General features: G+C 49.1%; 1 protein-coding gene across 10 annotated transcripts in view; it reads left to right on the top strand.

Annotated features, from left to right (window-relative positions):
- Positions 1 to 26940, top strand: part of LOC123933429 (transformation/transcription domain associated protein) — a 114288-nt gene that overhangs the window by 67442 nt on the left and 19906 nt on the right. For 7 of the 10 annotated variants that reach the window (XM_045992564.1, XM_045992571.1, XM_045992570.1 and 4 more), the window contains 17 exons: positions 305 to 430; positions 2275 to 2421; positions 3129 to 3328; positions 3980 to 4101; positions 4412 to 4625; positions 6778 to 6957; positions 9229 to 9375; positions 13014 to 13133; positions 13339 to 13626; positions 13790 to 13927; positions 14554 to 14666; positions 15127 to 15262; positions 17962 to 18153; positions 20360 to 20588; positions 21197 to 21462; positions 22032 to 22132; positions 25799 to 26000. In XM_045992564.1, coding sequence (XP_045848520.1) covers positions 305 to 430; positions 2275 to 2421; positions 3129 to 3328; positions 3980 to 4101; positions 4412 to 4625; positions 6778 to 6957; positions 9229 to 9375; positions 13014 to 13133; positions 13339 to 13626; positions 13790 to 13927; positions 14554 to 14666; positions 15127 to 15262; positions 17962 to 18153; positions 20360 to 20588; positions 21197 to 21462; positions 22032 to 22132; positions 25799 to 26000 — 2921 coding nt within the window. The remainder of the gene's footprint in view (positions 1 to 304; positions 431 to 2274; positions 2422 to 3128; positions 3329 to 3979; positions 4102 to 4411; positions 4626 to 6777; positions 6958 to 9228; positions 9376 to 13013; positions 13134 to 13338; positions 13627 to 13789; positions 13928 to 14553; positions 14667 to 15126; positions 15263 to 17961; positions 18154 to 20359; positions 20589 to 21196; positions 21463 to 22031; positions 22133 to 25798; positions 26001 to 26940) is intronic. The other 3 variants (XM_045992573.1, XM_045992572.1, XM_045992568.1) reach the window with 1 other exon arrangement.

Here is a 26940-nt window from a genome sequence, read left to right as displayed (position 1 = left end):
TAGTGTTCGGTCAGATTTTCAAGCAGCTGCCACGGTCAGGTTTTGGCGTATCATAAATAAGCGTCTCTTGAGCGTGTTCCCGTAAGGCTTGGGGAGAGAAGACGTCACTTACCTTGGTCGAGTCAGAAGCAGCCCAGAGAGGAGCAGCTCGCATCCTGCAGCAGGAGAGACCAGCCTGGGCCAGTTGCTCCAGTTCCTAAGATAACTAAAGCTCCGTGCCTAGTGTGAGGAAGGTCTACCTCCTGGAGCCCAGATGGGCCCGAGACCCCAAACCATAGGACCCATGTTCTCACTTCTGTTTCAGGCACTTCCAGTGTAGCCTCCAAGTATGAAGAGTTGGAGTGCCTCTATGCGGCTGTCGGGAAGGTCATCTACGAGGGACTCACCAACTACGAGAAGGCCACCAACGCAAATCCCTCCCAGCTCTTCGGTGAGTGTGTGTCTGCCCTGGTGTTTCTGGCAGCCATTCCATTTGGCATGATCTCTCTGTGCTCTCTGTCCGAGCTTTCCTTCTGGGAAAGGCTCGGGGTGTCGGGAGGAGCTATGAGCTGATGTGTGCTGAGGGTGTCTGTGTGTGGCCTGGTACACACGAGACCCCCGACCCTGTGGTCTGAGAACACCCTCCACCCGACCAGTGTCTGTGCTTAGTCCCTCCCACCTCAGCCTCAGCTGTGGGATTGGGCGTGGGGGGGAATAGTCCCACATCACGTGGATCCTGTTGTCACGTGGTTCTGCCTTGAACACGAGATGCTGCCAAAGCCATGTGCGCGTGTGGACAACTGCTACCTTTCATCGTGTGCCCACCTGTTAGTGAACCACTTACAAGATGAGAGCTGTCCCTGTCTGCTTGGTGAGGCTCTGGCTGCCCCAGGTGAAATGAAAATTGGTTTCTCAGATAATCGGGGCAGCTGGATGATTTTGGTCTCTGGAGAGACCCAGAAGTCTAATTTTTGTGAAACTCGCATCTGTGAGGAGCGTTAGACTTTGGGGGTAGCAATTGAAAAAATTTTTTAAGCTTATTCACTGTATAAAATTTTGTAAGTACAAAGGACGGGGAACTAAAAGTTGTCTCTCTACTTAGTAACATTTACTCTTAACATCTGGACACGTGTGTACAGGGATATAAATATACATACAGGTAGCCTTTGTTATGCAAACACTTACATGTGAATTTGCAAAGTGAATACTTTAGCTCTCCAAACTCTTACTATTTGCTATCTGAAATTCAGGAGCCAGATAAATTTAGTTGAAATTGAATCCTTAACTGTTCAAGCTTGCTATCCCTATTCTAGAACCAGATGGTTGAATACTTTTGTGACTTTTTTTAAAGTGGGATCATATAGTAGATCCACTCTGCAGCCTGGCTTCCAGAGCATAAACGTCTTACTAGTTCTCCGTAAACGTCTTGTTAGTTCTTCAGAGGACTCTCTTTGAGCAGAGCTGATGACCATTGGCCCTGTCTCCCTCCTTCGAGGAGGTGAGAGCAGGCCAGGGGCAGCACTGGGGCTGGAGAGTTGATCACACCATTCCCCTCCCTGTCCCCAACCCCGGGCTCAGTTACGGACTCGTCAAAGTGTTAAAGGTTACCTGTTGTAGAATCAGACGGAGCATAAGTTCGCTCTCTACTGAGAAATCGTCCACATCTGTGGTGATGGCGCTTATAAATGGCAAATAAGTACCCGTTTATTGGTGTATAATGGGAGCCTTGACTATAAACTTAAAATTTAAGGTGTAGATCAGGATCAGGATGTTCATAAAAATGTCAGCTAGAAAAGGTAACCTTTTTTCCCCCACATAATTCCATGTTCGTGTTCTGACGTCAATTTTGCTCATTTTTATTGATCTTAGACAGTTTTACAGAATGGGTACAAACTGAATTCTATAGCATTTATCATGACCAGGTAGTCAGATTTTTTTTTTTCCTAAGGATTTTCTTTCTTCCTTCCCCGCCCCCCACCCCAAGCATGTCATGGGACTAAAAACTTAGGATACTTCGCTATAACCTAGGAATAAAATCCAGAGCAGTAGATATGAATGTTGTTGCCACCAAAGCACGGAAGTTGGCTCTCTTGCCTGGTGTCAATCCTGAATTGAGAATTTACAAAAGCTTAGAATGTTGACATTTGGGGGCTCATCCATACTTTTGTCAGAAAGAGCACATTTTTGTTTAGTGCATTTTAAAATGTTTTAAGTAGCACATTTTTGTTGTTCCTTTTTAAAAAACTTTTCTCAAAAAAACCCAAAAAAACCAACCAGCAGATTTCTGCCTTTTAGGGACCCTTATGATCCTCAAGTCCGCTTGCAGCAACAACCCGAGCTACATAGACAGGCTCATCTCGGTCTTCATGCGCTCCCTGCAGAAGATGGTCCGCGAGCACCTGAGCCCTCAGGCGGCGTCGGGCAGCACAGACGCAACCTCAGGTGACAGCTGGCGTCCCTCGGGGTTTTCTCAGACTTCGTGTAACACCCCAACTGGACTCTGACCCGAGCACGAATTCCTGTTGCGTTTCCACAGCCCCTTGTCTGTTTGCTCTTGACAGAGAGGTTCTGAGCATTTCACGTAAAACCCAAGTGAGACTCGTTTTCAAAACAAATTACTTTCCAAATCTGTGAATGTGAGGATGAAGGGATTTTACGTGGTTGCACATTCACGGGAAACATTCACCACTAAATAAGGACGGTCTCAGGGTTTTTGCTATGAAACTGCATGGTCAGAGCCGTCATGCCTGACGCAGAATGAAGTCGCAGGTTCCTGGCCTGAGCAGTGGGCCCAGGAACCCGAGTGATACGTCGGCCTGGGCAGGAGCTGTGCTAGGCTCTGCCGTTAGAGGCAGCTCAGGACGGAAGTGCTGGGAATGCGGCTTCAGGACTGCTGGGTCTGGGTCGCCCATGCTGGTCCGTCCACTCCATTGTCCCCTTGCCTGTGCAGAGGCTCTTAGGAGGCCACTCTCAACGGGGCAGAGTAGCGGAGAAGTGGTGAGGCAGCACCTTAAATCCCAGAGCTCTCACTGGAGAAAATACGGGGGGGCAAGGGGGATGGGCAGACCCTGACATACCACGTAATGCAGAGTGGTCGCCCGTGGGCGCACGCGTGTGGATTGTTGGGGTGATTCTCTCCGTGTGAACAGGAACCGGTGAGCTGGTGATGCTGAGTCTGGAGCTGGTGAAGACGCGCTTGGCCGTCATGAGCATGGAGATGAGAAAGAACTTCATTCAGGCCATCCTGACCTCCCTAATTGAAAAATCCCCAGATGCCAAGATCCTACGGGCTGTGGTGAAAATCGTGGAAGAGTGGGTTAAAAACAATTCCCCGATGGCGGCCAATCAGGTGAGCAGCCAGAGGGCTATGCCCCAGCCAGGCCCCCCGCCTCAGACAGAGAGAGACAGAGAGAGAGTGAGAGAGAGAGTGTGTGTGTGTTTTAAGCACAGCTTTCTCAGCTCTTCTCTGAACGTTCTCCAGCAAACGTTTTCTCCCCTATGTTGGCCTTGACAGTATTTTTCCTTAAGATGAATTTTTCTCACTGTGCTTCGCAGATTTTTAACTAGAAGCTTGAAATAAGTAGTCACTTCTCTTAATGTGGTTTTACTTGTATTAAAATGTTAAGTGAACCTTACTTCTTAGTCTTTGTATTGGTAAAGTTAAGCCCCCAAAAATTAATAGTGAGGAAAAAAAATTAATAGTGAGTGACTGTTACTGCATTTAGAAGGATGCTTGCAAGTATCTAATTTGTTTAATTCAGTTGCTTTCTCTTCAAAGTGAGATGTAGCCTCTAGGAAAGTTAGATCTGCAGTCTTGATTTTAAGTATTCGCAGATAGACCCAGGATCTTTCTGTTTAAAAACAAAGATTTACTGACGGAGTTGTTGGAGCTTAAAAGAGAGTAGAGCAGATGGCTGGAATACTTCTGAATGTGTCTATTCTCAAGCAGATGTAATTGACCATTTCTTTAAAGAAAAAAAAAAAAATCCAATTCATACAGACACCTACACTCCGGGAGAAGTCTATTTTGCTCGTGAAAATGATGGCCTACATAGAAAAGCGCTTTCCAGAAGACCTAGAGCTAAATGCCCAGTTTTTAGACCTCGTGAACTACGTCTACAGGTAATGACCGCGGTGAACCAAATACTGCACGTGTTGTGTCCACAGTGTGTCCTTTGACTTAACTGATGTGGCATTTAATCTTCTCATGATGGCTGAAGCTTGACTGTGCGTGTAAATACTAAATCCGTCACACGTTAGGTGCGCCATTAGCGCACCCTCTGCTCAAGTGCTCCGGCCTCATGATCCGCCCTTGGCTCTGGTGTGGGGTTGCGGAACGTCGGCGCTCGCTGGTTCTCTGCCTGTTTGCTTGCGGCCTGCGGGGGCTCCCTCTGCTGCGGCTCTTCACCCCGTGTTCCTCCTTCCGTTGCAGGGACGAGACCCTGTCGGGCAGTGAGCTGACGGCAAAACTTGAGCCGGCTTTCCTCTCCGGGCTGCGCTGTGCCCAGCCTCTGATCAGGGCAAAGTTTTTTGAGGTTTTTGACAACTCCATGAAACGTCGGGTGTACGAGCGCCTGCTTTATGTGACCTGTTCACAGAATTGGGAAGCCATGGGGAACCACTTTTGGATTAAGCAGTGCATTGAGGTAGGATGGGCTTAGCTCAGCGTCTGTGGCCCAGGCACCAAAACCGGGGTCGGGGAGGGTTAGCACTGTCTGAGAGGAACTGGAAACCTCCACCATAACCTGCTCTCATCTCTTCTAGGAAGAAAAAAGACTTAAAGCCGTGTTTTCAGTTCAAGGGGCTTTTTAGGGGTGATTTTAAGTTCTTAGAAAGTTGAATAGTGTTCCTTAGTTTATAGCTAAAAGATTCATTTCTCCTCATCTCTAAAAATTGTAAATTCAATGTACGTTTCCTTCAGGATGTAATGTACTGTGATTGTCTGGTCCCATCGTTCTTAGAGCTGGAAATTAGGGCAGCCTGACAGAGCCATGGGCTTTGCGCCCTCTGTGATGAGACGAGGTGCCAGTGACAAGGGCCTGTGTAAGCCTGTCAGACCATTCCAGTGTCTGGTCAGATGTCCACGATAGTGCTGACTGGACGGTAGTGAGCCTTCCTGGTTTCTTGTTTGTTTGTGATTGAAATCCACGGTCTTTCCTTGGCCCCGAGCCGCCCAGTTTCCCATGCATTATCGGTGCTGGCGGATGGTCCTGGTCTCCCGGTGCAGGACGGGTGGAACCAGCAGGTTACTGTGTTACTTTGTCCAGTGGGACTGAAGCTTGTGAAGTTCTCTTTGGGGAAAGGGGCCTTATGTACCAGGCAAAAGGGAGGACTTGCTAACATGTTTGTGTTGGTGCCGCGTGTGCGTTCCATAGCGCTGTGTGCAGAGCGTGCTGGGAACTTGGCAAAGGGCCACACAGTGAGCGGTTCCTAACTGATGCATCATTGGTTCAAGAGAACTTTTGGTTGCTGTTGGGTGCCAGGCCCTGGGTCAGGTCGTAGAGACATAGATGGAAACGACCTTGACCGCGGTAGGTATGCCGGAGCGGACGGAGAAAGGACAGGTCGTAGGGCACCAGCTGGGGATCTGCCATTCCTTCCCTTGTTTGTTCTGCGTGTCTGGTCTGTCACTGCGTGTTACCAGCCAGGGCCGCCTGCCTGCTTCTCACCCTTTTTTCTTCCTCCTTCTCCGCGTGGCCACCATCACTGCTCACAAGGGTGACGGGAACAGTCGGCTCAGTGTCCCCACTTCCCTGCCTACCCACCAGTCTTGTTATTGTGGCAAAATTGTCCTCAGTAAAGCAGATCACTTCCCTCCTTGCCTTGGTACCGGCACAAACTCCAGCTTATGGGATATGGTCTTTCTGGTCCCCACGTGACCAGACCCTTGCACCTCTGTCCAGCCCTGGGTTGGCCTCTCTCCCTCCATCCCTCCTTAGTCTCCAGCCCCGCTGGCCTCTCGTGTTCCCAGCCGTGCCATGTTCCTGACACCCAGGCTAACACTGGGCACCCTTGATGCTGTCTGTCTTCTGGGAATGTCATCACAGTGAGTATGTGTCTTCTAGGTTTGGTTTGGGGCCTGTTTTGCTTTTTACTGTGTCTGTTGTTGTGCTGGTGTTGGTCTTGTCCTTCCCTCTGACCCTACAGCTCCACCAGGGCAGGGACACCTTCCCACGAAGTTGACATACAAATCCAGGGCCTCACAGAGCACCAGGGGGTGCTCAGTAAATATCTGTCCCTCAGTAAATATCTGTTCCCAGAATGCACGAGTGCTAGGCCGAGGGGCAGAGGCCAGGTGCCGAAGCATATTGGGACGGTGGGGGCAGAGTCACGGGAGTGCTGGCTTGGGGTGGCGGGGAGACTGTTACGTTACAGAAGAGCTCAGGAGCCTGCTCAGGAGCCAGCACTGTCCCCTCGGGGTCATGGGGAAGCCACTAAGGGGCACAGGGAGAAGAGCACTCGGGTCGCCTGTGTGTGAGGAGGGAGGTTTGAGAAGAGGAGGTTGATGCGTCAGGAGCTTAGTCCAGGCAGGAGTCGATGGCAGGAGGAAGCCCGTCTGGTAGGGGAGAAAGATCCTGAGCTTACGTTTTGAGTCAGAAGTCCTGAGTACGGGTGTCTGGAAGAGAGGTTCAGGCTCCTTCTCAGCTGGGGAGAAGCACACAGCCGAGCTGTGGGCTAGGAGTCCTCAGCACGTGCGCTCCAGTCGCAAGGCCTAGACCTTACCCGTGGGTCCCTGCACCCCAAATGCCAGGCGAACGTCTTAGGTTTGTCTTCTTTTTCTCCCTAAAACCTCTTCAGCTGCTCCTGGCAGTGTGTGAGAAGGGCACTCCCATTGGCACCAGCTGCCACGGAGCGATGCTCCCGTCCATCACCAATGTCATCAACCTGGCCGACAGCCACGACCGAGCGGCCTTCGCCATGGTCACGCATGTCAAGCAGGAGCCTCGGGAGCGAGAGAACAGCGAGTCCAAAGAGGAGGTAATGCCGCCGATAGCGTGGGGCCTCCTTTTCACAGCAGAATCCCCGTTTCTGTTGGCGAATTTTATATCAGCCTTAGATTTGGGGGTTAGATTCTGTCTCTAACCCCGGAGTTCTGAACGTGGTACCTGCATTCAGTGAGATTTTTCTTTCTTTTTTATAGAGGTACAGTTGGCATAAATTAAGTTAGACTCAGGGGTCCAACATAAGGATTCTCTATTTATTCGTATACTAAACAGTCACCGCGATAAGTCTCGTTAACACCTGTTATCACGCAGTTACAGGATTTTTTTAATAATGAGAACGTCTGCAGTCTCTCTTAGCAACTTACAGATGTGCAGTACAGTGTTACTGAGTACAGTCACCGTGCTGGACATGGCATCCCCAGGACTGACTGATTTTATAACTGGAAGTTTGTACCCATTTTGCTCATTCCTGATCTCTCTGGCAAGCATGAGTCTGCTTCTTAGGAGATTTTTGTGCCTATAAGATTCCACATATGAGTAAGATCGTATGGTATTTGTGTTTGTCTCACTTCACTCAGCAAAGTGCCCTCAAGATCCATCCATGTTGCTGGAAATGGCAAGATTTCATTCTTTTTTTCTGGCTGAGTAGTCCTCCATTGTATGTAGCCACATGACGTCTTCAATGTCTATCCATCCGTTGAGGGACACTTAGGTTGAATTGATAAGCATCTCGTGTTGCTGTTTAATTTGGACTTTGTCATGAACTAGTGATGCTTAGTATTAGATGTTCTGGTGTCGGTAATGTTTCTCGCCAAGTGAAGGGCAGCCCATGTTGTATTAGCACTACCCTGAGGAGGAATGCCCACCGTGGCACTAGCAGGTTCCACCGGCAGCTGCAGACCTCCCGAATCTCCACCTGGTCCTGGCAGGGGCAGCCCTGGAGCCCAGAGCTGGCTGGCAAGGCTCGTGTCCCCATCATGATGGCCCTCGGCACTCCGAGAGGAGTGGCTGCCACTATTAGAGGCGCAGATCTTTAAACTCTGTCTCCTTTAGCTGGTTGGCTCTTAGAAGCTCAGTCTCTTCCTGGAGTGTTGGGTTTTAGAAGCAGCCGCCCTGGGGCACCTGGAGGGCCCAGTTGGTCAAGCGTCCGACTCCTGGTCTCGGCTCAGGTCCTGATCTCAGGGTTGTAAGACTGACCTGCATCAGGCCCCACACTCAACAGGGAGTCTCTTCCCTCCCCCTTTGTACACCCCACCCGTCCTGGGCAGGCACACACGCATGCTCTTTCTCTCTAAAAGAAATAAAATCTTAAAAAGCAGAGCAGCTAGTTTTGAAGGAGGAGGCACCCTCTTTGCTTTAAAAGGAATAGTTTGATCCCTCTCCTGGATGTGGAATATCTACTCATTTTATTAATAAATAAGAATTAGAATTTTCTTCTCTGTTGCTAAACACTAGATCATGTAGTGATATGATCATTTCCTTCTCATTCTGTGTGAGCTAAATTACCAACTTGGGGGCCGCCTGGGTGGCTCAGTGGGTTAAAGCCTCTGCCTTCGGCTCAGATCATGATCCCAGGGTCCTGGGATCGAGCCCCACATTGGGCTCTCTGCTCAGCAGGGAGCCTGCTTCCCCTCCTCTCTCTCTGCCTACTTGTGATCTCTGCCCGTCAAATAAAAAAAATTTTTTTTAAATTATCAACTTGGAAGTGATTCCTCTGCTTTTTCATGGGCACATCCCAAATGGTCAGTAATTTGGCTTGGAGGCTGGTTCAGTGATGGGATTTTGGCTGTGACTTCTCAGAAGCTTCCCACAGAAATAAGGTTTATTACTTTCTGGGAATGAGTCCTATAAACCACTGTGCCAGCAGGTTCCGCACCGTGACCCTGACAGTATTCCTGCTCTGGACGAGCAAGGCAGCTAGGCAGCCCTCCTGCACAGAGGAATGGCAGGCTCTGATTCCTTAGAATCTTTTACAGTCTTTCTTATTATTGCTGCTTGAAGTTCGTGCTTTCATTCTGCTTTCCACAATCCGAACAGGAGAACAAAACTGACCTTTTCATAGTGTTTTTTTTTTTCTTTCTTTTTTTTTTTTCTTTTCCATAGCATCACTTAAAGAGAGATCTGGTCCAGTTAATCTGCTTGTTGTTTTTTCTGGAACTCCAAATTATTTAAATAATTACAAACTTCCAGGAAACGGACTAAAATTTGACTTGCAAAAGCATAACAAGTTTGTAAGAGTTGTGTTTGTTGGATTTCCTGTAATCATTTGACCTTTTGGTTTTGCCCATTTGTGTTTTGTCCGCAGGATGTAGAGATTGATATCGAGCTGGCTCCTGGAGACCAGACCAGCACTCCCAAAACCAAAGAACTTTCTGAGAAGGACATTGGGAACCAGCTACACATGTTAACCAACAGACACGACAAATTCCTCGATACTCTCCGGGAAGTGAAGGTCTGTGAATGGGTTCGGGAGGATGGTGCTGCTTCTTTCTCTGGAATATGTTGACTCCTCAGGCAAGGCTATACTCCCCAGCGGTGTGAAGTCTTCTACAAATTACAGTTAACTTTCTTTCATTTCTCAGTTGGTGCCATTGTAGTTGTGTGAAACTCTAGAGAGGTTATTCTGTGCAAAGATTTGAGAAAGAATTTACAGTATCTCCCAGGAGAAAATAAGAAAAAGTTAATTTTCCCACTGCTGCCCCTTGAAAGAAATGGTAAAATGGTTTACCAAATACACGATGAGTCATGGCTGGATTATTTTTCAAATGCAATGAAAAAGGAGAAAATGAGAATAGGGTAACATGGTAAGTGAAGTTCACCCCTCTTTGCAGGGAGAAGTTCCCAGATGCATCTATTTTGAGATTAATGAGCTAGAAGCTCTTGCTTCTACAAAGTCTAAGATTAATTGTCGGTATGATCATTTTTAAAGACTGAGAATCTAGGGGTGCCTAGGTGGCTCAGTTGTTAAGCATCTGCCTCAGCCCAGGTCATGATCTTAGGGTCCTAGGATCAAGCTCTGCCTTGGGCTGCCTGCTCAGTGGGGAGCCTGCTTCACCCTCTGGCTCTAACCCCCATTTATACTCTCTCTCTCAAATAAAATCTTTAAAAAGTTAAGGCTCCATATACCAAGTTGCTTTTGATGTGTATTACAAAGAAACAGTGATGATTCTTTTCATACCTTGAGCTAGGTGAAAAAAATTGGAGGGAAACTACCTATTACAGATTGTTTCTGCATTTAAACATCTCTCACGATCTATCCTGAGTTTATGTGTTAAATCAGCCTTTGAACTTCTGAGGGATAGTTGTGGTATTTGTGTGTGGAGAAACATTCAAAACTTGGTCTCCTGGTGCACGGAACAGGAAGCAGAGCGTTCTTACACGACCGTGTAAGGGTCTCTCGTTCCCAAACTGAAGACCTTACTAGGCCCCTGTCCCTGCTGTCATCACTGCCAGAAGGTGGGGTGGTGGATCAGTGCCCCCAAACCTGACGGCCTTTCTTGGCTAACAGTCATCAGGGTAAGTTGCCATGTAGATGCTGACTTACTGGGAGCCTTGGCATAAGCTTGATGATCAGCTCGTTGGGGAAGATCAGAGTACATTTTAGCAGTGCTAGACAATCGAAGGAAACAGACAAGAGTAGCCAGCCCTCGTGGGGCTTGGGTTCCAGTGGGGGCAAGTGGTAAATGGAAAGAAGTAAAATCAGTATGTACTGCGTCAGGTGGTGAGCACTCTGGGGAACAGGGAAGCAGCCGGGAGGCTTAGGGAATTAGAGGGCGTGGCGGTGGTTTTCATATTTCATATATTTTTTTCCTTTCTGATGGTTCAATCCCATTTAAACATTTTTTAAATTAAAGTTCAGGTAATTAACATATATTATATTACTGGTTTCAGAGGAACAGACCTGTGATTTATGCCTTATCCTGTAACACCCAGTGCTTATTACATCACACGCCCTCCTTACTGTCCATCACCCAGTAACCCCCTCCCTCCACCTCCCTCCCCTTCAGCAACCCTCGGTTTGTTTCCTGTGATTGAGTCTCTCATGGTGTGTCTCCCTCTCTGGTTTCATCTTATTTTTTCCTCTCTTCCTCTATGATCCTCTGTTTTGTTTCTTAAATTCCACATATCAGTGAGATTATATGATAATTCTCTTTCCCTGATTGACTTAACTTCCCTCAGCATAATACCCTCTGGTTCATCCACATCGTTGCAGATGGCAAGAGTGTTCCTGTTATTATATCACGTGTGTATGGAAGCTGGTTTTTGCAGAGCAAAGTAGGGTTATAAGTCCCTGCATTTGTAAGTCAGTCACCCTGACGTTTTCATTCCTGAAGCTCCTCTACCTGTGAAGTGGTCAGGGGCCAGTGGGTGCCTCCAGGCTCTTTGTCTAAGTCTGGAGGGACTAGGGGGCATCTGAACAGGTCTTTCCTGAAACCGGGCAAGCCTGATCTCGTCTCTGCTCTGGGTCTCTGGTCCCAGAACTGACCGTTTTACTCACGGTGGGAAATCTGTTGAAGCCAGTGTCCCCTCCCTGTCTCCCCCACAGTGTCCCCTCCCTATCTCCCTGGCGCTGACGGCTGCAACAGAACCCACACCCTTCTTCACCTCTCCCTGTGGTCGCGTGAGAATGAGGACAAGCCAGGAGCCTTAGAATCCCCCACCTGCGCTTGAGATGAGCACTTTTTTTTTTTTTTTTTTAAGATTTCATATATTTATTTGACAGAGAGCGGGAGATCACAAGTAGGTAGAGAGGCAGGCAGAGACAGAGAGGGAAGCAGACTCCCTGCCAAGCAGAAAGCCCAATGTGGGGCTCGATCCCAGGACCCTGAGACCATGACCTGAGCCGAAGGCAGTGGCTTAACCCACTGAGCCACCCCGGCACCCCGAGATGAGCATTTTAATCGGCTGGTCTATGACTGCTTGTGGCCCTTCAGTGCTTCGGCCTCTGCTAAATGACCTGGGGCTGGGAGGCTGCCGACACACTGTCCGGGGAGGACGGAGCCACCACATGGGGTCATCCAGGTTCACGGGGCGGCCTGAGTACCAGCCAGGAGCATCCTTCCCTGAAGCGTTTTCCCCCATTTTCCTTGAAATATCTCTGTCTTTGCTTTTTGCATTTTCGGTAGACATGAATCTGAGGGTGATTTCTTTTCTTGGGTTTGCTGTCGGAAAAAGGAAAGCATAATTATGAATCCTCTGTCATTGAACCCCGTCTCCATGGGGAGGTGGGCCCTATGGGCCCAATGGCTTCAAGCTGCCTAGAAACCTGCCTGTTCATAAGGAATCCTGGCAGCTAATTCAGACTTGCAGACACAGCAAAGCTGTGGACAGTCAGAGGCACCTGTGGATTTGGTTCCCTTTGGGGGCCCTTTGTTTCCAACCCTGGCCCCTTTCATGGGGCGTCCCATTCCAGGCCAGGCCGCTCACTCCCTGTCCGCCTCTCCCCCACCGTCAGCTGCCGAGACTTCTCACTTCTTGATCTGTTCTTCAGAACTGTCCTTCTTGGCCAGTGACTCATCTCCCATGCGTGTGCTCCTCCCCTTTCCCCTTCCATGTTGCCAGCGGCCTCGTTTTGCTGGCATCCCTGTGCCTCCCGTCCTCATGTCCGCGTCAGCATTGCACTCCTACCTCGCAGACATGTTTAGAAAATGCCCTTGAACGTTAAAAAATGTAGGCAAGGGGCGCCTGGGTGGCTCAGTGGATTAAGCTGCTGCCTTCGGCTCAGGTCATGATCTCAGGGTCGTGGGATCGAGCCTCGTATCGGGCTCTCTGCTCTGCGGGAGCCTGCTTCCTCCTCTCTCTCTGCCTGCCTCTCTGCCTGCCTCTCTGCCTACTTGTGATCTCTCTCTCTGTCAAATAAACAAATAAAATCTTAAAAAAAAAAAAAAAAATGTAGGCAAGGCCGCTGGCTACTAAGCACACCGTGGGCCCCTGGCGCTCCGAATCTGTGTTTTCGCTCTGACCTGACACTTGCTCAGTCTCCGAAAGTGTGGAAATGGAGGAGCGTCCGCTGAAGCACGAGACGGGAGTGTCCCGCGCGCGGACACGTGGGCTCCCGCGTGGCTCCATGATTCTCTGTTCTTTCTGTAGACGGGAGCCCTGCTCAGCGCCTTTGTCCAGCTGTGCCACATCTCCACAACACTGGCAGAGAAGACTTGGGTCCAGCTTTTCCCCAGATTGTGGAAGATTCTGTCCGACAGACAGCAGCACGTGAGTATATGTCTTAAATCCCGTTTTGGAAAACGTAGTTTTAGCTGTTGATAAATATCTGTGAATCACCTTGTTAAGTTTCACGGGGCGAGGAGACCGCTGGCCTCTATCTGCTTTGTCCATGAGTTCTCCAGAACGCTGTCAGACGCTGTGTGAGCGTGAGGCCGTATTTTGAGTGGAGACTTGACGTGTTCTTGGGTTTCAGGCTCTGGCCGGTGAGATCAGCCCGTTCCTGTGCAGCGGCAGCCACCAGGTGCAGCGGGACTGTCAACCCAGCGCCCTCAACTGCTTCGTGGAGGCCATGTCCCAGTGCGTCCCCCCGATTCCCATCCGGCCCTGCGTGCTGAAGTACTTGGGGAAGACGCACAACCTTTGGTTCCGCTCCACGTTGATGCTTGAGCACCAGGCTTTTGAGAAAGGTCTGAGCCTGCAGATTAAGCCGAAGCAAACGACGGAATTTTATGAGCAGGAGAGCATAACTCCACCTCAGCAGGTGAGGCCCGCCTCCTCTTCTGGGTCCCCTCGTCTCTGCCAGGGACCTCCCTGCCTCGGGAATCCTCTCCCCAGTGATTGTAAATGGCAGCACAGTGAAGTCGCCTTATTGGGAAGAAAACGTTTTTGTCCCAAGTACTCAAGAATCCACGCTGTGTTTTCAGGAGATCCTGGATTCCCTGGCTGAACTGTACTCTCTGCTACAAGAGGAGGATATGTGGGCTGGTCTGTGGCAGAAGCGTTGCAAGTATTCGGAGACGGCGACGGCCATTGCTTATGAGCAGCACGGATTCTTCGAGCAGGTAGCCGCCGTCCTGTGTCCAGTGACGTGGCTGGGCCGCATGGCTAAGGAGAGGCCGTTTCTAAGGATCTCAAGTCAGAGTTCACGTTAGATAACTTGACTGGTTTATTTCAAGTGTTTATCCTACATAGAAAGGCTCTTTGATTGAAGTCTCGAGTGTAAGAGAAACCTACGTTACGTGACACGAACATTTTTGAAACTCATTCGTGAAGTCTTTACCAATTAGTTGCTAATGTGGATGTTTTTTATCTGCACTCAGTGGTCCTGTCGGAAATGGCAGATAGATTGTAGTTTGTGTTTAAACTGAAATCCTCATGTCTATCCTTTCATTGAAGTGTGGCCCCTGTCCCAGGATATGATTCTCAGCCCCCAAACTCTGGAAGCACAGGATGAGCTGTGGCCTCTTCTGTCCTCTCGCTGAAGGACGGGGAGCTGCATCCCGGGGCTAGGCAGTCTCCACTCTGTCCATTCCGTGGGGGGGCGGGGGGGGCGGGGTTACATGGCACTCTGTTCCCTGTGCGAGCGGAGCCTCGGGGGCCAGTGATCTTCCAGAGAAGAGGGCAGGGTAACCCCAGGCCTGAGTTCCCGCTTGCCCTAAATAACCGAGAGCATTACTGACTTCTTCAGGCCCAAGAATCCTACGAAAAGGCAATGGATAAAGCCAAGAAGGAGCATGAGAGGAGTAACGCCTCCCCTGCTATTTTCCCGGAGTACCAGCTGTGGGAGGACCACTGGATCCGGTACGCCACAGTGCTTGACGGTTCAGGACTCTGTTAAGGGAACTGGTGGGGAAAGAAAAAAAAGTCCCTGAAATTGTCTTGTAATGGGTGATTTTAAAAGGGGCCTTTGCTATTTTCTTTATGGCCTTACAAAGAAAAGAAGCACCTCAGAAGAGCATTTAGTCCACGAGTAATTAAAAGCATCGGTGGGAGAAAGAACAGATAATCTCTGCCTCCCCCCTGGCTCTGGTGCTTAGGGCTCCTGCCATGTGGTGGGCAGCCCTCGGTGTCCTGGGGGAGCCGTTTCCTTCGGGGATCGGGGGGGCTCACTGCAGTGGGGCACCTTGGGAACCTCACCTTTTGCCCTGTGGGGGGACAATTTTTTTTTGCAGCCCACAACTGAAAATCTTGTCCCTTGCCCTGTCCGAATCTGTGAGTGTGTTGGTGAGTGAACGTCTGCCCTTGAATCCTGGTCTTTCAGGTGCTCTAAGGAGTTGAACCAGTGGGAAGCCTTGACGGAATATGGCCAGTCCAAAGGTCACATAAACCCTTACCTGGTCCTGGAGTGTGCTTGGCGGGTGTCCAACTGGACCGCCATGAAGGAGGCATTGGTGCAGGTGAGACCACCCTCCCCCACCGGTGGCTCCCCCCGGGCTCGGGTGGTGTGGATCTCCAGAGAGTTCTCTTGGCTCTGAGCAAGCTGGGCGTTTTGGCAGATGAAAAACAGCTGTTGGGAAGCCAGTATTATTTTCAGTTCTCTGACACCTTTCCCACATTTGTTCAGTTTGGGAGCTGGAGGAAGAATTAGTTTAGCGTGATGGGTCTGGTGCGGAAACGCCGCTGGAGGTGAGCACGGCGAGGGTGAATCAGCGTCGGGCCTGGTGGGTTTGTCGTTGCTGTCGGCAGCCGTGTGCTCAATGAGGCAGTGTTCTCTTTCAAGCGTGTTTATTGTGGAAGTGAAGGAACCCAGTATCATTAAGCTGAGTCAGGAACTTGGTTGAATGCCACATTTTTTTTTTAGTTAAACTCCATCCAGAGGATTCAGTGCGCAGCGGGAGCGTGGGCACAGGGGCCCTATTCCCTTTTTCCTGCTGGGGGGACCCGAGAGGCACAGTGTGGGACAGCACAGCTCTGTGTCATCTGAGCCCCACGACATGTTATTTTTGCCTTAGATGGTCTTCCGACACGGCCATTCTTGCTGTTCTTCGTCCTTTCCTGCATCTGGGCCCTTCCCTCGTACTCTCCCTTGGCCCTTTCCCTGCTTCTGCTCCTCCTCTCTCCACCTTTCCCACGTGGGGTTCGTGGCTGGGGTGGAGGTGGGGGAAGTGCCGCCATCTTGTTCTCACCTGCCCTCTCCCACGCTGGGCTCCGCTGACGCTCACACCAGTGAATGCCACTTTCCTCTTGTAATTCGGAGATGACTTCAGAAGCACACTGAGATTATAGAGCGACTGTCTTTGCAACGATGAACCTGAAATTTTAACCTGTATTCTGGCTACCATGTTTATGTTGTTACTAGTGTCGCTTTTTAACAAACACGTGAAAGATGGTGGAACTGAGATGACGAACCACAGAGGGCGGACACAGCCCAGGGCTTGACTTTGGGGTTGGGATCTGGAAATTGCCTGTCCGATGAAGGGAGTTTACTCCAGAGATAACCCATTACTTGTATTATTTCTGACAAAACACATTTATAGTGGGTTGTCCTCTTCCTTGATCTGGTAGATGTTCTGCTGAATAAATATTTAGAGCTCACCCTACCCTGCTCTTTCCTTTCTTCTCCCTTCGTGGGGTTTTACTTAGCTGGATGCAGGCAGCGTCAGGCGTCATGCATGTCAGCCGTAGGTCTGAAAAGTGAGTTTTTTCTTTCAGAAACCCTTAATCATTTTCTAAAAATTGTGCTTACGGGTTAGAAAAATGCTCATTGTATGTGAATAAACATTCTGGGTAGTCTGTAGTAAATTCGAAGAGTGTTGGTTCAAGTAGATGGTCCAAAATTATCTACTCACTCACTGATAATTCAAGAAAAAAAATCACTTCTGTTTTCGTTAGTGTGCATTATGGTTTCAGGGCTGCTTGGTTCGGTGTAATCGATGGGGTAGCTTGTTTCAGGGGGTGGAAAATGAGAGATGCCTTTTTTCTCAGTGTCACAGGGATGGATGTGGTGATTGACAAAGGCTTATCTTGAATAGTGTTGAAGCCCAGAAAATGTGCGATTGGTGTGATTTTAGCGGACCGTGTTGGAAGCAGATGTTTTGACAAGTTTGTCTTCCTAACTTTCTTCATTGTTAGATTCTTGAGATCTGAGAGAGGCCATGAATGTGAATGTGCTTTAGAGAAGTAAGATGTCAAAAAAACAAGCCAGAGGGTCACATAATGCAGGGTGGCCCCCTCATCATCCTGGTCCTTATGTCACTTAGTATTTTGGCACGAAAGTGTGGATGGTTTTTATTACTGCCCAGAGATGCCTCAGAATGAATAGCCTTTCTTCTCCTACACAGAAATGATTTTTGAAAAGACCTTAATTTTTATCATTTATGTTTTTAAATGCTCTGGGCAGAATTGATAAAATAAGACCAGTTTTAATGCTTCCTTTAGAGGGTGGTAGGCAGACAGAGCTTTCGAGGGCCGAAGGGGGAGCACGGGGAGCCTTTATGTGGAGGTGCACGTTGTCAGGGGGAAGGGGCAGGGGTTAGAGCCGAGGAGAGAGAATGTGAAAGCTCCGGGCTCAGTGAAGTTCATGAGAGGCCTGACAGGCAGGATGTGAGAGGCCTGGGGGGGAATTCTGTAGTAGAGGACAGAGTGCGGCTTTTGAAGAACAGTCAAGTTTATGTTCTCGCATATTCTTATCAACTGGAGTCATTGCCTTTTGCTTCCTTGTCTAATGTGGAACAAGTTAGATTGATTTCCCAGGATAACAGTATGAATTGGAAGCAACTCAAATTTATATTTATCAGAGTGGAGACAAACATATATTGAATGCTTTGGAAATTCGCTGACTGACTTTGTAGCCGAGGGATTATTGTTATTCTGGTCTGTCACATCATTGTTCATCCGTTTCTCTCCTTTCTGGAACTGCTGATGACTCAAAGCAAAGAACCTGTAGAGACTGGCTACTCCTAGAATTTAGAAAAGGAGAGTCCAGAAAATGCAATCTAAATTCATGACTTCTCCAAAGAACATAAGTATCTGTTCGTAGTTTAATTCCTGCTTACCTCTTTGCATGATTGGCTACAAAAAAAATTGGCTTGCATTTTTGACCTTTGTACGGACAAGTTTGCCCGTTACTTCCCATGTAATGTTCTTCCTCCACCAGGTGGAAGTAAGTTGTCCCAAAGAGATGGCGTGGAAAGTCAACATGTACCGCGGATACCTGGCCATCTGCCACCCCGAAGAGCAGCAGCTCAGCTTCATCGAGCGCCTGGTGGAAATGGCCAGCAGTCTGGCCATCCGCGAGTGGCGGCGGCTGCCCCATGTCGTGTCCCACGTGCACACGCCTCTTCTCCAGGTGAGTGTGGCGCGCGCACCGAGCTGGACGGCGGAGGAAAGTCCTTCCACTTGTCTCATCCTCAGTAAAAGGAAGGCAGAGTCAAAATAGAGAGTAATGTTCTCATTTCTGGAGCTTCCATGGGATTTAAATGACAGGTGACCTGTCAGGAGGGATTTTATATTTCTCATTTTTTCTCCAGCATTTTTGTTAACAGCCACCATAGCCCATCAGTGTGATGCCGCTGCGCATCCTCTGAGACTCTTGTGGGTGCCGCTGACAACCTGTGCCTGAGCCTCTTCCTGGCTGGGCCATCTGCACGGTTTCTGACAGTTCGTTCCCGCCACACAGGCCGCCATGCACTTGCTTGGCTCTGACGCAGTCTCTCGCATAGCCTCTCGCAGTGCTGCTCCTCTCCACCAAACGTCCTTCTTTACAAGGCCGCTGCCTGACCTTGAGGCTCCCTACAAGCCGGAAGTGAAGGCTACGGCGGACCTGTCGAACGCAGGCCGCAGCAGGCGCACAGCCCTCAGCAAAGGCTGAGCGGCTTCGTGGTTCTGGTCTTAAGGGACATCTCGGGCTAACTGGTTGACCACTGAGCCGCCCGGGCAGAGACTTCAGTGGTCACGTTCCGTAAATAATAGAGACTTGATTGAATCAGTACCAACATACTTACCGTGGGGGTCCCAGAGGGAGTGGAGCCAGAAAAAGGGGCAAAAGGAATATTGGAAAAATAATGGCTGAAAGCTGCGCCAATTTGATAAACCAATTTCATTTACAAAGCAGACATACAAAGGAGCACATGAGCATGGGAAAAATTGCTCACCAGCATTAGTCAGTAAAGAAATGCAGATCAATACCACAGTGAAATACTACTTCACTCCCACTACCCTTCTAGAATAAAAAAGACTATCACGAGCATTGATGAGGATGTGGGAAAACTGGAACCCACGTATATTGCTGGTGGGATTGTAAGGCAGACTGGAAACAAGTCTGACAGTTCCTCAAAATAGTAACTACTGTTTCCATCCTAAACACACACACTTGCACACCCATGTTCACAGCAGCAATATCCGTAACGGCCAAAGTGTGGAGACCGCCCAAATGACCGTCAGCTGGTGATTAAATAAAAAGGGGCAGATCTAGGCAGCGTGCTGTTGTGCAGCAATAAAAAGGGATGAGTGTTGAGCCTTGTCATGGCGTGGTGAGCCTTAGCAACATGCTGAGTGGAGAAGCCAGCAGAGGACCATGCTCTGTGTCATTCCCTCTCCGCGGAGTGTCCGGGATGGGGAGAGGCACGTAGACGAAACTCAGATCAGTGGTTACCTCCTGCTGGGGGGAGGGAGCATGGGGAGAGGGAGGTTTCAGAAAGCTGAAGGTAACGAACTGAACTTGAGGTGTGGCCGGAAAGCAGTGGTGCTTCCAGGCTGTATCTCCAGTTAAGGTCAGTCAACAAGATGGCAAGTGGGGGGGCGGGGGGGTCTAGGTGCTCTGCTTGGGAGATTCTGACAAGCTCAGAACAAAGATTTGCCCCAGAGGAGCATCTAGCTGGAGAGAGGATAGCCACGAGAAGCACAGCTTCACACCAGAGGGAGACTGTGATTCAGTGCCATGTGGTAGGACAGAGGGGAAATGTGGGGTTTAGAAAAGGGAGGAATCCCCGTGGGAGGGAATGGAACCTCGCAGGGGGAGGGAACGGGACTTGGCTAGGCTGTGCATCGCAGCCAGTGTGTCTGAGGTGTCGAAGGTGGTGAACTAGACAGTCACATAAGGGACACGCTGGAAGACGGATTCGCCAGCCCAAAGGGATCACCCAAACCACATTTTGAGATGCTTAGTGTGGCCACGGGGTTTGAGTGTTGGTGAAAAGAGAGCCTGAGGGCATGCGGGCCTGACTGTTCTGATCTGAGCCCTTGGCAGGAGAGCCCGACTCAGGTGGTGGCGAAAGGAATGAGAAAGAGTTTGGAGGCTCCGTGTTTGCAGGGTGTGCTGCCTGCACCACTGTCCTCCCTCTCCTGCTTTGCAGCAGCCACAGAGCTGAACTTTGAGAAGTGCGGGAATCACAAGAGCAGAGTTTGAGGCAAAGAGTAAACGAAAGCGAGAAGCGAGAGTGCTTCCTTGGGGGAGTGAGTCGGGAGACCTTTATAGTCCTCAGATTGCTGACGGACTCCGGTTGGTTTTCCTCATGGGCACTCACCGTGGGGTCCCTGATCCTGGCCCCATTCAGGCAGCCCAGCAGATCATCGAACTCCAGGAAGCGGCGCAGATTAACGCCGGCCTCCAGCCGACCAACCTGGGCAGGAACAACAGCCTACACGACATGAAGACGGTGGTGAAGACGTGGAGGAACAGGCTGCCCATCGTGTCGGACGACTTGTCGCACTGGAGCAGCGTGTTCATGTGGAGGCAGCATCATTACCAGGGTAAACCTACCTGGTCCGGCATGCATTCATCATGTAATTTCCCAGATGCCCGCTGTCCTGGTTTCATGTCTCGGTTTTGTTGTGTTTTTTTTTTTTCCCCTTTATCAGATGTTCTATTTTCTGGTAGATTTGGTCAGTGGTGGTTGGTCTGGGAAAGGCAGGGAGTAGGCAGTGAAAGGTGGGGAGAGCCCCCCAACCCTTTAACATCATCCAGCTAGAACAGAGTCGGCGCTAGGGGCGCGGGCCGGTGGGATCTGAGCTCTGGGGTTTGGTGCTCGTTGTGAAGGCCCCCCCCCCCAAGGACGAGCTGCTTGGAAGTGTCCTTGTGGAGCTTTCTGCCGTTTTCCAACTTCTCTTTGTTCATCCCTTCAACCTGCCGGGCATCTGTTAGAGCCACCGTCCTAATTCAGTTAGCCACGAGGGTAACGCTCAGCTCCACAGTCCGGGCTGTTTACCTCTTCCTTTCGTGTCACGCGTCTTCCGTGTGTAAAACCCAAGGGAAAGTAATGGGGGTTTATCCCCGAGCTTCCTGTTTTCATAAGCCCATGTGTACGTGTTTTTCATTTTTTATTTCGGCCTTGTTGCGGAACGCGTTGAGAAATGTTTGGCATGGACTGTTTGCTCTTTTCTTTGCTCTCTAGCTATCGTAACTGCGTATGAAAACAGTTCTCAGCATGACCCAAGTTCGAACAATGCCATGCTTGGGGTTCACGCGTCTGCCTCAGCAATCATCCAGTATGGGAAGATCGCCCGAAAACAGGGACTGGTCAACGTAGCTCTGGACATCCTAAGTCGCATTCATACGATCCCAACCGTGCCTATCGTGGATTGCTTCCAGAAGATCCGACAGCAAGTCAAATGCTACCTCCAGCTGGCTGGAGTCATGGGGAAGAACGAGTGTATGCAGGTAGAGTGATGATGGGAGCCGTCGGCCGCCCCTCTGCTAAGGAGGGCCAGCAGAGCGCAGGTGCCCGTGGGGACTCTTGGTGCAGAGAGTAGGAAAGGAGGGTGAGAACTTGCCATAAACACGACATCGTTCGTGGGAAACCATCCCTTCACCACCAGAAAGGGAAAGGAAACCACTTGAACGTTTGACGTACATTTTACGGTCTACGTTTTACACTTTGGTTGACATATTTAAGGAAAGAAAATGAAAAAGTGTAGGAGTATGAGGATATAAAGTAGATTTTGATGAAGTTCAGAGAAATATTAATAAAAACAATGGAATGGACTAGACATAGAAAGCTTTGGAAAAAATAGTACCTTTAAGGTATCCAGGACTGAATGTGACACTTAGCGATTCAGTTTACGTACGCTTGTCAGTCAAGAACTGTTAGTGGAAGGCAAGGTCGACCGTCAGCTTCAAGTGCGCTTGTCAGTGACCTTAGGACTTAGTGCCTAGATAAATATTTTAATGCAGTTTTGACACCATTGTCTAGAAATTTCAAGAAAATTTTTCCTACTTTTTTTAAACAGGGTCTTGAAGTGATTGAATCTACAAACTTGAAATACTTTACGAAAGAGATGACAGCTGAGTTTTATGCACTGAAGGGAATGTTCTTGGCTCAGATCAACAAGTATGTATGTTATACAGGAGAGAAAAAAGTCGTCAGATTATTTAAATATTTATCACTTGGAAGTCAGTGTGATTGCGTGACAGTTGTCAGGGGTGATAGTTGAGATGTTCTGTCTCTGTGAAGACAGTAACTTACAGTGGACGGATAAGCCACTTTGATGGGTTGTACTTAAAAATGCTTTTTTAAAAAATGAGTTGCTTGAACACAGGACTGCTGATGACATAGATTCGTTTCCCCATTTTCGCAGCATGATATTTTGGACCAGAGCTGATATGATTCCTTTTATGGAGACAATTCCCGTTTTAGAGCAGGGGGTCAGTCCGCTGTGGCCTGCAGACCAAACCCGGCCAGCGTCTGGTTTCTGTAAATGAGGTCTGGGAGCTCACCCACCCCCGCGGATGGGCTGTATGTCTGCTTTCCCACGACAGAATTGAGTAGTTGTGCCAGAAACTGTGCAGCCCCCAGAGCCTAAACCCATTTACTGTCTGGCCCATTCAGAAGAAGGTCACAGAACCCTGTTTTAGAGAAATGAACATTAGACAAAATTTTGTAAAAAGTGGGCAAAGGAGGTAGGCTTCAAAGATGCTGCTCTTTGCCATATGTGGGGCTTAGAGCCCACTTTTCATATTTTTAGTAAAAGGGGTTGCATTTTTAGCTTATTTTAAATTATTGATTATTGTCAAGATAAAAAGGCTTTTCTAAATATTTTTTTTTATATTTTAAACTCATACGACCTAAGGTACACCATTTGGAAGTGTTAGTGGGCTCCAGGCATCCCTGGTGTACAGCCATAACCGCCTGCTCGTTCTGAAACATTTCCATCATCCCCAAGAGAAACCACGTACCTGTTAGTGGTCACTCCGTTTTCCCCTTCCTTCGTCTCCTGACAATGACTCATCTACTTTCTGTCTCTGTGATGGGCTGCTTCTGCGCATTTCGAGTGGAATCCCTAAGTCTGTGGCCTTCCGTGCCTGGCTGCTTTCCCTCGGCATCATGCTCTCAGGGGTCATCTGTGCTGCGTCAGGGCGAAGTGTTCCCCGGCGTGTCTGTAGGTTTCAGTCCAGTCAACAATCAGTGAACATTTGGACTGTTTGCACACGTGACTCCTGTGAGTAACGTTGCTGTGAACGTTCACGTACAGGCTTTGGGGGGAGCCTTGGGCATATACTTAGGGCTGAAATTGCTGGGTCCTGCGGGACGTTTATCTTTGGTCAAGAAACCGCCAGATGGTTCTCTACAGTGGCTGCGCCATTGTGCATTCCCGCCAGCACTGTCCGTCGTGTCCAGCTTCTCCACGTCCTTGCCGGCCTGGGTCACCTTCCGTTTCTCAGACTGCAGCTGTGCTCGTGAGGATGATGGAGGGCCTCGCTGGTTTTCACTGCCGTCGTCCTGATGACTGGCGATGTTGAGCGTCTTTCCTGTGCCATGTACGGGTCTGCTCCACGGCAGCACGTGTTCGGTTATTTTGCCCATTTCTTAGTTGGGTTATTTGGCTTTTTATCATCCGGCAGTAGTTCCCAGATGTTTGGCTGCGTCTCTGAGGTGTATGATTGTGGACGTTTTCACGCTGTCTGCAGGCTGCCTTCTCACGTTCTTGGCCGTGCCCTTAACGCACAAAGCTTCTCACTTAGAAGTCCGGTGTATCTGTTTTCCTAGGTAGCTCATGCTTTTTGGTGTCATAGCTGAGACGCCATCACCTAACCCAAGGTCACAAGATTTACTCCTACGATTTCTTCAAAGAGGTTTAATTCTTAGAGTCAGGTCTTCAACCATTTTGAGTTAATTTTTATATGTGGCAGGAGGTGGTGGTCCAGATACATTGTTTCGCACGTGTGTAGACTCTGTCCCGGCATCAGTCCTCAAAAAGATTTCTTTCCCCATAGAAGGGCCGTGGCCTCCTTTTGGAAAGTTAGCTGACCACAAAAATAAAGGTTTATTTCTGGACACTCAGCTCTGTTCCTCTGATGTACATCCATCCTCGTGCTGGGGCCCCACTGCGTCACTCGCTCTTCTTTAGTTCTTCGACTTGATCCTTTTTCAGGATTGGCTCGGCTGTTTGGAAGCCCTGACATTCCGCATGAGTTTTAGGTTATTCATTTCCGCACAAGAGGCAGTTGGAGCTCGAGTGATGATTGCATTGAATCATGGAGGTTAACTTGGGGCGTTTCCCGTCACGACAATACTAAACCTTCAGTTCCTGGACATGAGGTGTTTATCTTTGTTTCATTTAATGGCGTTTTACAGTTTCTGGCGTACAAGTCTTGCATTTCTTATGCTGAATGTATTCTTAATTTTTGATATTATAAGTTTTCCTAATTTTATTTCCAGATTCTCCACTGCTAAGGTAAAGAAATACAACTGAATTCTGTATATTGCTCTTACATTTTCAACTTCGCCAACTGCTTACTTGCCCTGTTTTGCGTGTCTGTACTCTGTAGTATAGTATAACTTTACACTCTGTGTAAAAAGTTAGGTCATCTGGGAGTAGAGATCGTTCTGTACGTCTTCTTTCCAATCTGAATGCTTTTACCTTTTTTCTTGACTAACTGCTTCTGCCTAGGACTTCTCGTGGTTAGTTCAGTAGAAGTGGTGAAAAGTTCTTGCCTTGTTCCTGATTGGAGAGGAAACCTTTTATTTCTTCACCATTGAATAAGATGTTAACTGTGGGTTTTTCCTTTCTGACCTTTATTACGTTGAGGTAGTTTCCCTCCATACCTAGCTGTAGTTGGGTGTGTTTGTCATGAAATGGTGTTGGATTTCATCAGATGCTTTTCCTGCACCCACTGAGGGGATCATGTTTTTCTTTTTCACTCTGCTGACGGGATGCATGTGGTTAATTTTGCGTGCGTGTTGACTCACCACCTTCTCGTATGTGTTGACCTGCCACTACCACCGCAGCCTTGCTGTGAAGAGTCCCACTTGATCATGATGTATAAGACTTTTCACGTGCAGCTGGCTTTGGTTTGCGTTTATAATCACGAGGGATAGGAGTACCTAGTTGTCTTGGCTTGCACATTGTTCGAAGATGTAAAACCATCATTTGCGGATAGTAACATGATGTGGCCACTGTGGAAAATAGTTTGTGATTTCCTCAAAAAATTAAACGGAATTATCGTGTGACCCAGGAATTCTGCTCTTACATGTATGTACCCAGAAGAATTGAAAACAGGTGCTGAAGCGGGTTCTTGGTCATGAATGTTTGTAGCAGCCCCGTCCACAGTAGCCAGAATGTCAGAACAACCCAAATGAATGGATAAGCACACCCTGGTGTAGACCCACAAGGGAACAGTATGAGACCCAAAAAGAGTGGCATGCCGACACCTGCTGCAGCGTAGGTGAACCTCGAAAACCGTCACATAGTACACGGTCGCATCCTGTGAGGTACGCCGATGAGGTCAGTCTGTGGGGCCAGAAGGCAGGTCGCTGGTTCCCAGGGATGGGAGCTTCGGGGAGACAGAGAGTGACTGCTCTGTGGTACGGGGTTTTCTTTGGGGATGACGACAGCATTTTGGCACCTGACAGAGTGGCAGTTATGTGACTGTATTTGAACGTACTAAATGCCACTGAATTACTCATTTTAAAAATGATTGATTTTCTGTTACGTGGAGCTCACCAAAAAAATAATAATAATAATAATAATAATGTTTTGCTTTTGTCTCCTCACAGATCGGAGGAAGCAAACAAAGCGTTTTCTGCAGCCGTGCAAATGCATGATGTGTTGGTGAAGGCCTGGGCCATGTGGGGCGATTATCTGGAGAACATCTTCGTGAAGGAGCGGCAGCTCCATCTGGGCGTATCTGCCATTACCTGCTACCTGCATGCCTGCCGGCATCAGAATGAGAGCAAGTCAAGGAAGTACTTAGCCAAGGTGAGACGAGAAGAACCCGTTTTCACCAAAAGCTGTTGGGTAGCCTTCAGGTTTTCAGGAGAAGCCGGCTCTTGGCTCATCCGTGCTGGGGGTGAGGCATTATTTCCCGCCTGCTTGGCCTTTTCCCGTCAGCCTTCGCGGCATCTGTCCCCCATTTGAAAGCTAAGAAAACAGAGCCCTGACATATTTGGGGTCCCAGGACTTTTTAAGCAGCAAAGCCAGGCCTGGAGTCGGTCCTGGGACTCGGTCCAGCGTTCTGTCTGGGACCTCACCCTGGGCGGAGATGGCTGCAGACCGATGAGGAGGCTGCCGGGAGAACTTCCCGCCACACACCTGGTGATTCGCCCCCTCACCTGCAGGGGACGTGCCCGCAGTCCCAGAGCTGCACAGCACTAGTCGCGGGTGTCCGGCAGGCCAGGATTTCTGCACACGCTGCAGGGTGCGGTCACACTCGCTGGAGTTCTTCCCCCAGGTCACCCCAGCGCAGCGTAGGGAGCGGGACTGGTGGCTGACAGGCACCTGCCCGGAGGTGACTGCTTAACACTGAGATTCCTTCTTAAGTGTTGCTCCCTCTCTCGTCTCTGGAAACACATACATAAAACCCAGAATTCATCCTTGCGGAAAACTTAGGAATAAGTTGTTCTGCTTTTCTGGTTTGTCTCCTTTTAATGGATTTGGATTTCTTCGAATCCCTTAATGTCCAGATGTGTTCGCAGCCGACTCCAGAAACATGCGCCAGCTGTGGTGACACAGCGACGCTCCCTAAATATTTGACTCTGAATTCGCCTCCTTCTCGATGTAGTTGTTTCAGACATCCGTGGGCACCGAGCCCCCAGCTTGTGGCCCCCTCGTTCTGGGGTGGTGTTCATCAGAGGTTTTTAACAAGTCCATTTCGTTGTGGGGAGGTCACGAGTGTGAACTGGCAGGTTGGCGGGGCCTT

This window comes from Meles meles, chromosome 21, assembly GCF_922984935.1.
Source record: "Meles meles chromosome 21, mMelMel3.1 paternal haplotype, whole genome shotgun sequence".
Classification (NCBI taxonomy): domain Eukaryota; kingdom Metazoa; phylum Chordata; class Mammalia; order Carnivora; family Mustelidae; genus Meles; species Meles meles.
Note: the sequence above shows the minus strand (reverse complement) of the source record. Positions and strands in the feature narration are given on the sequence as shown.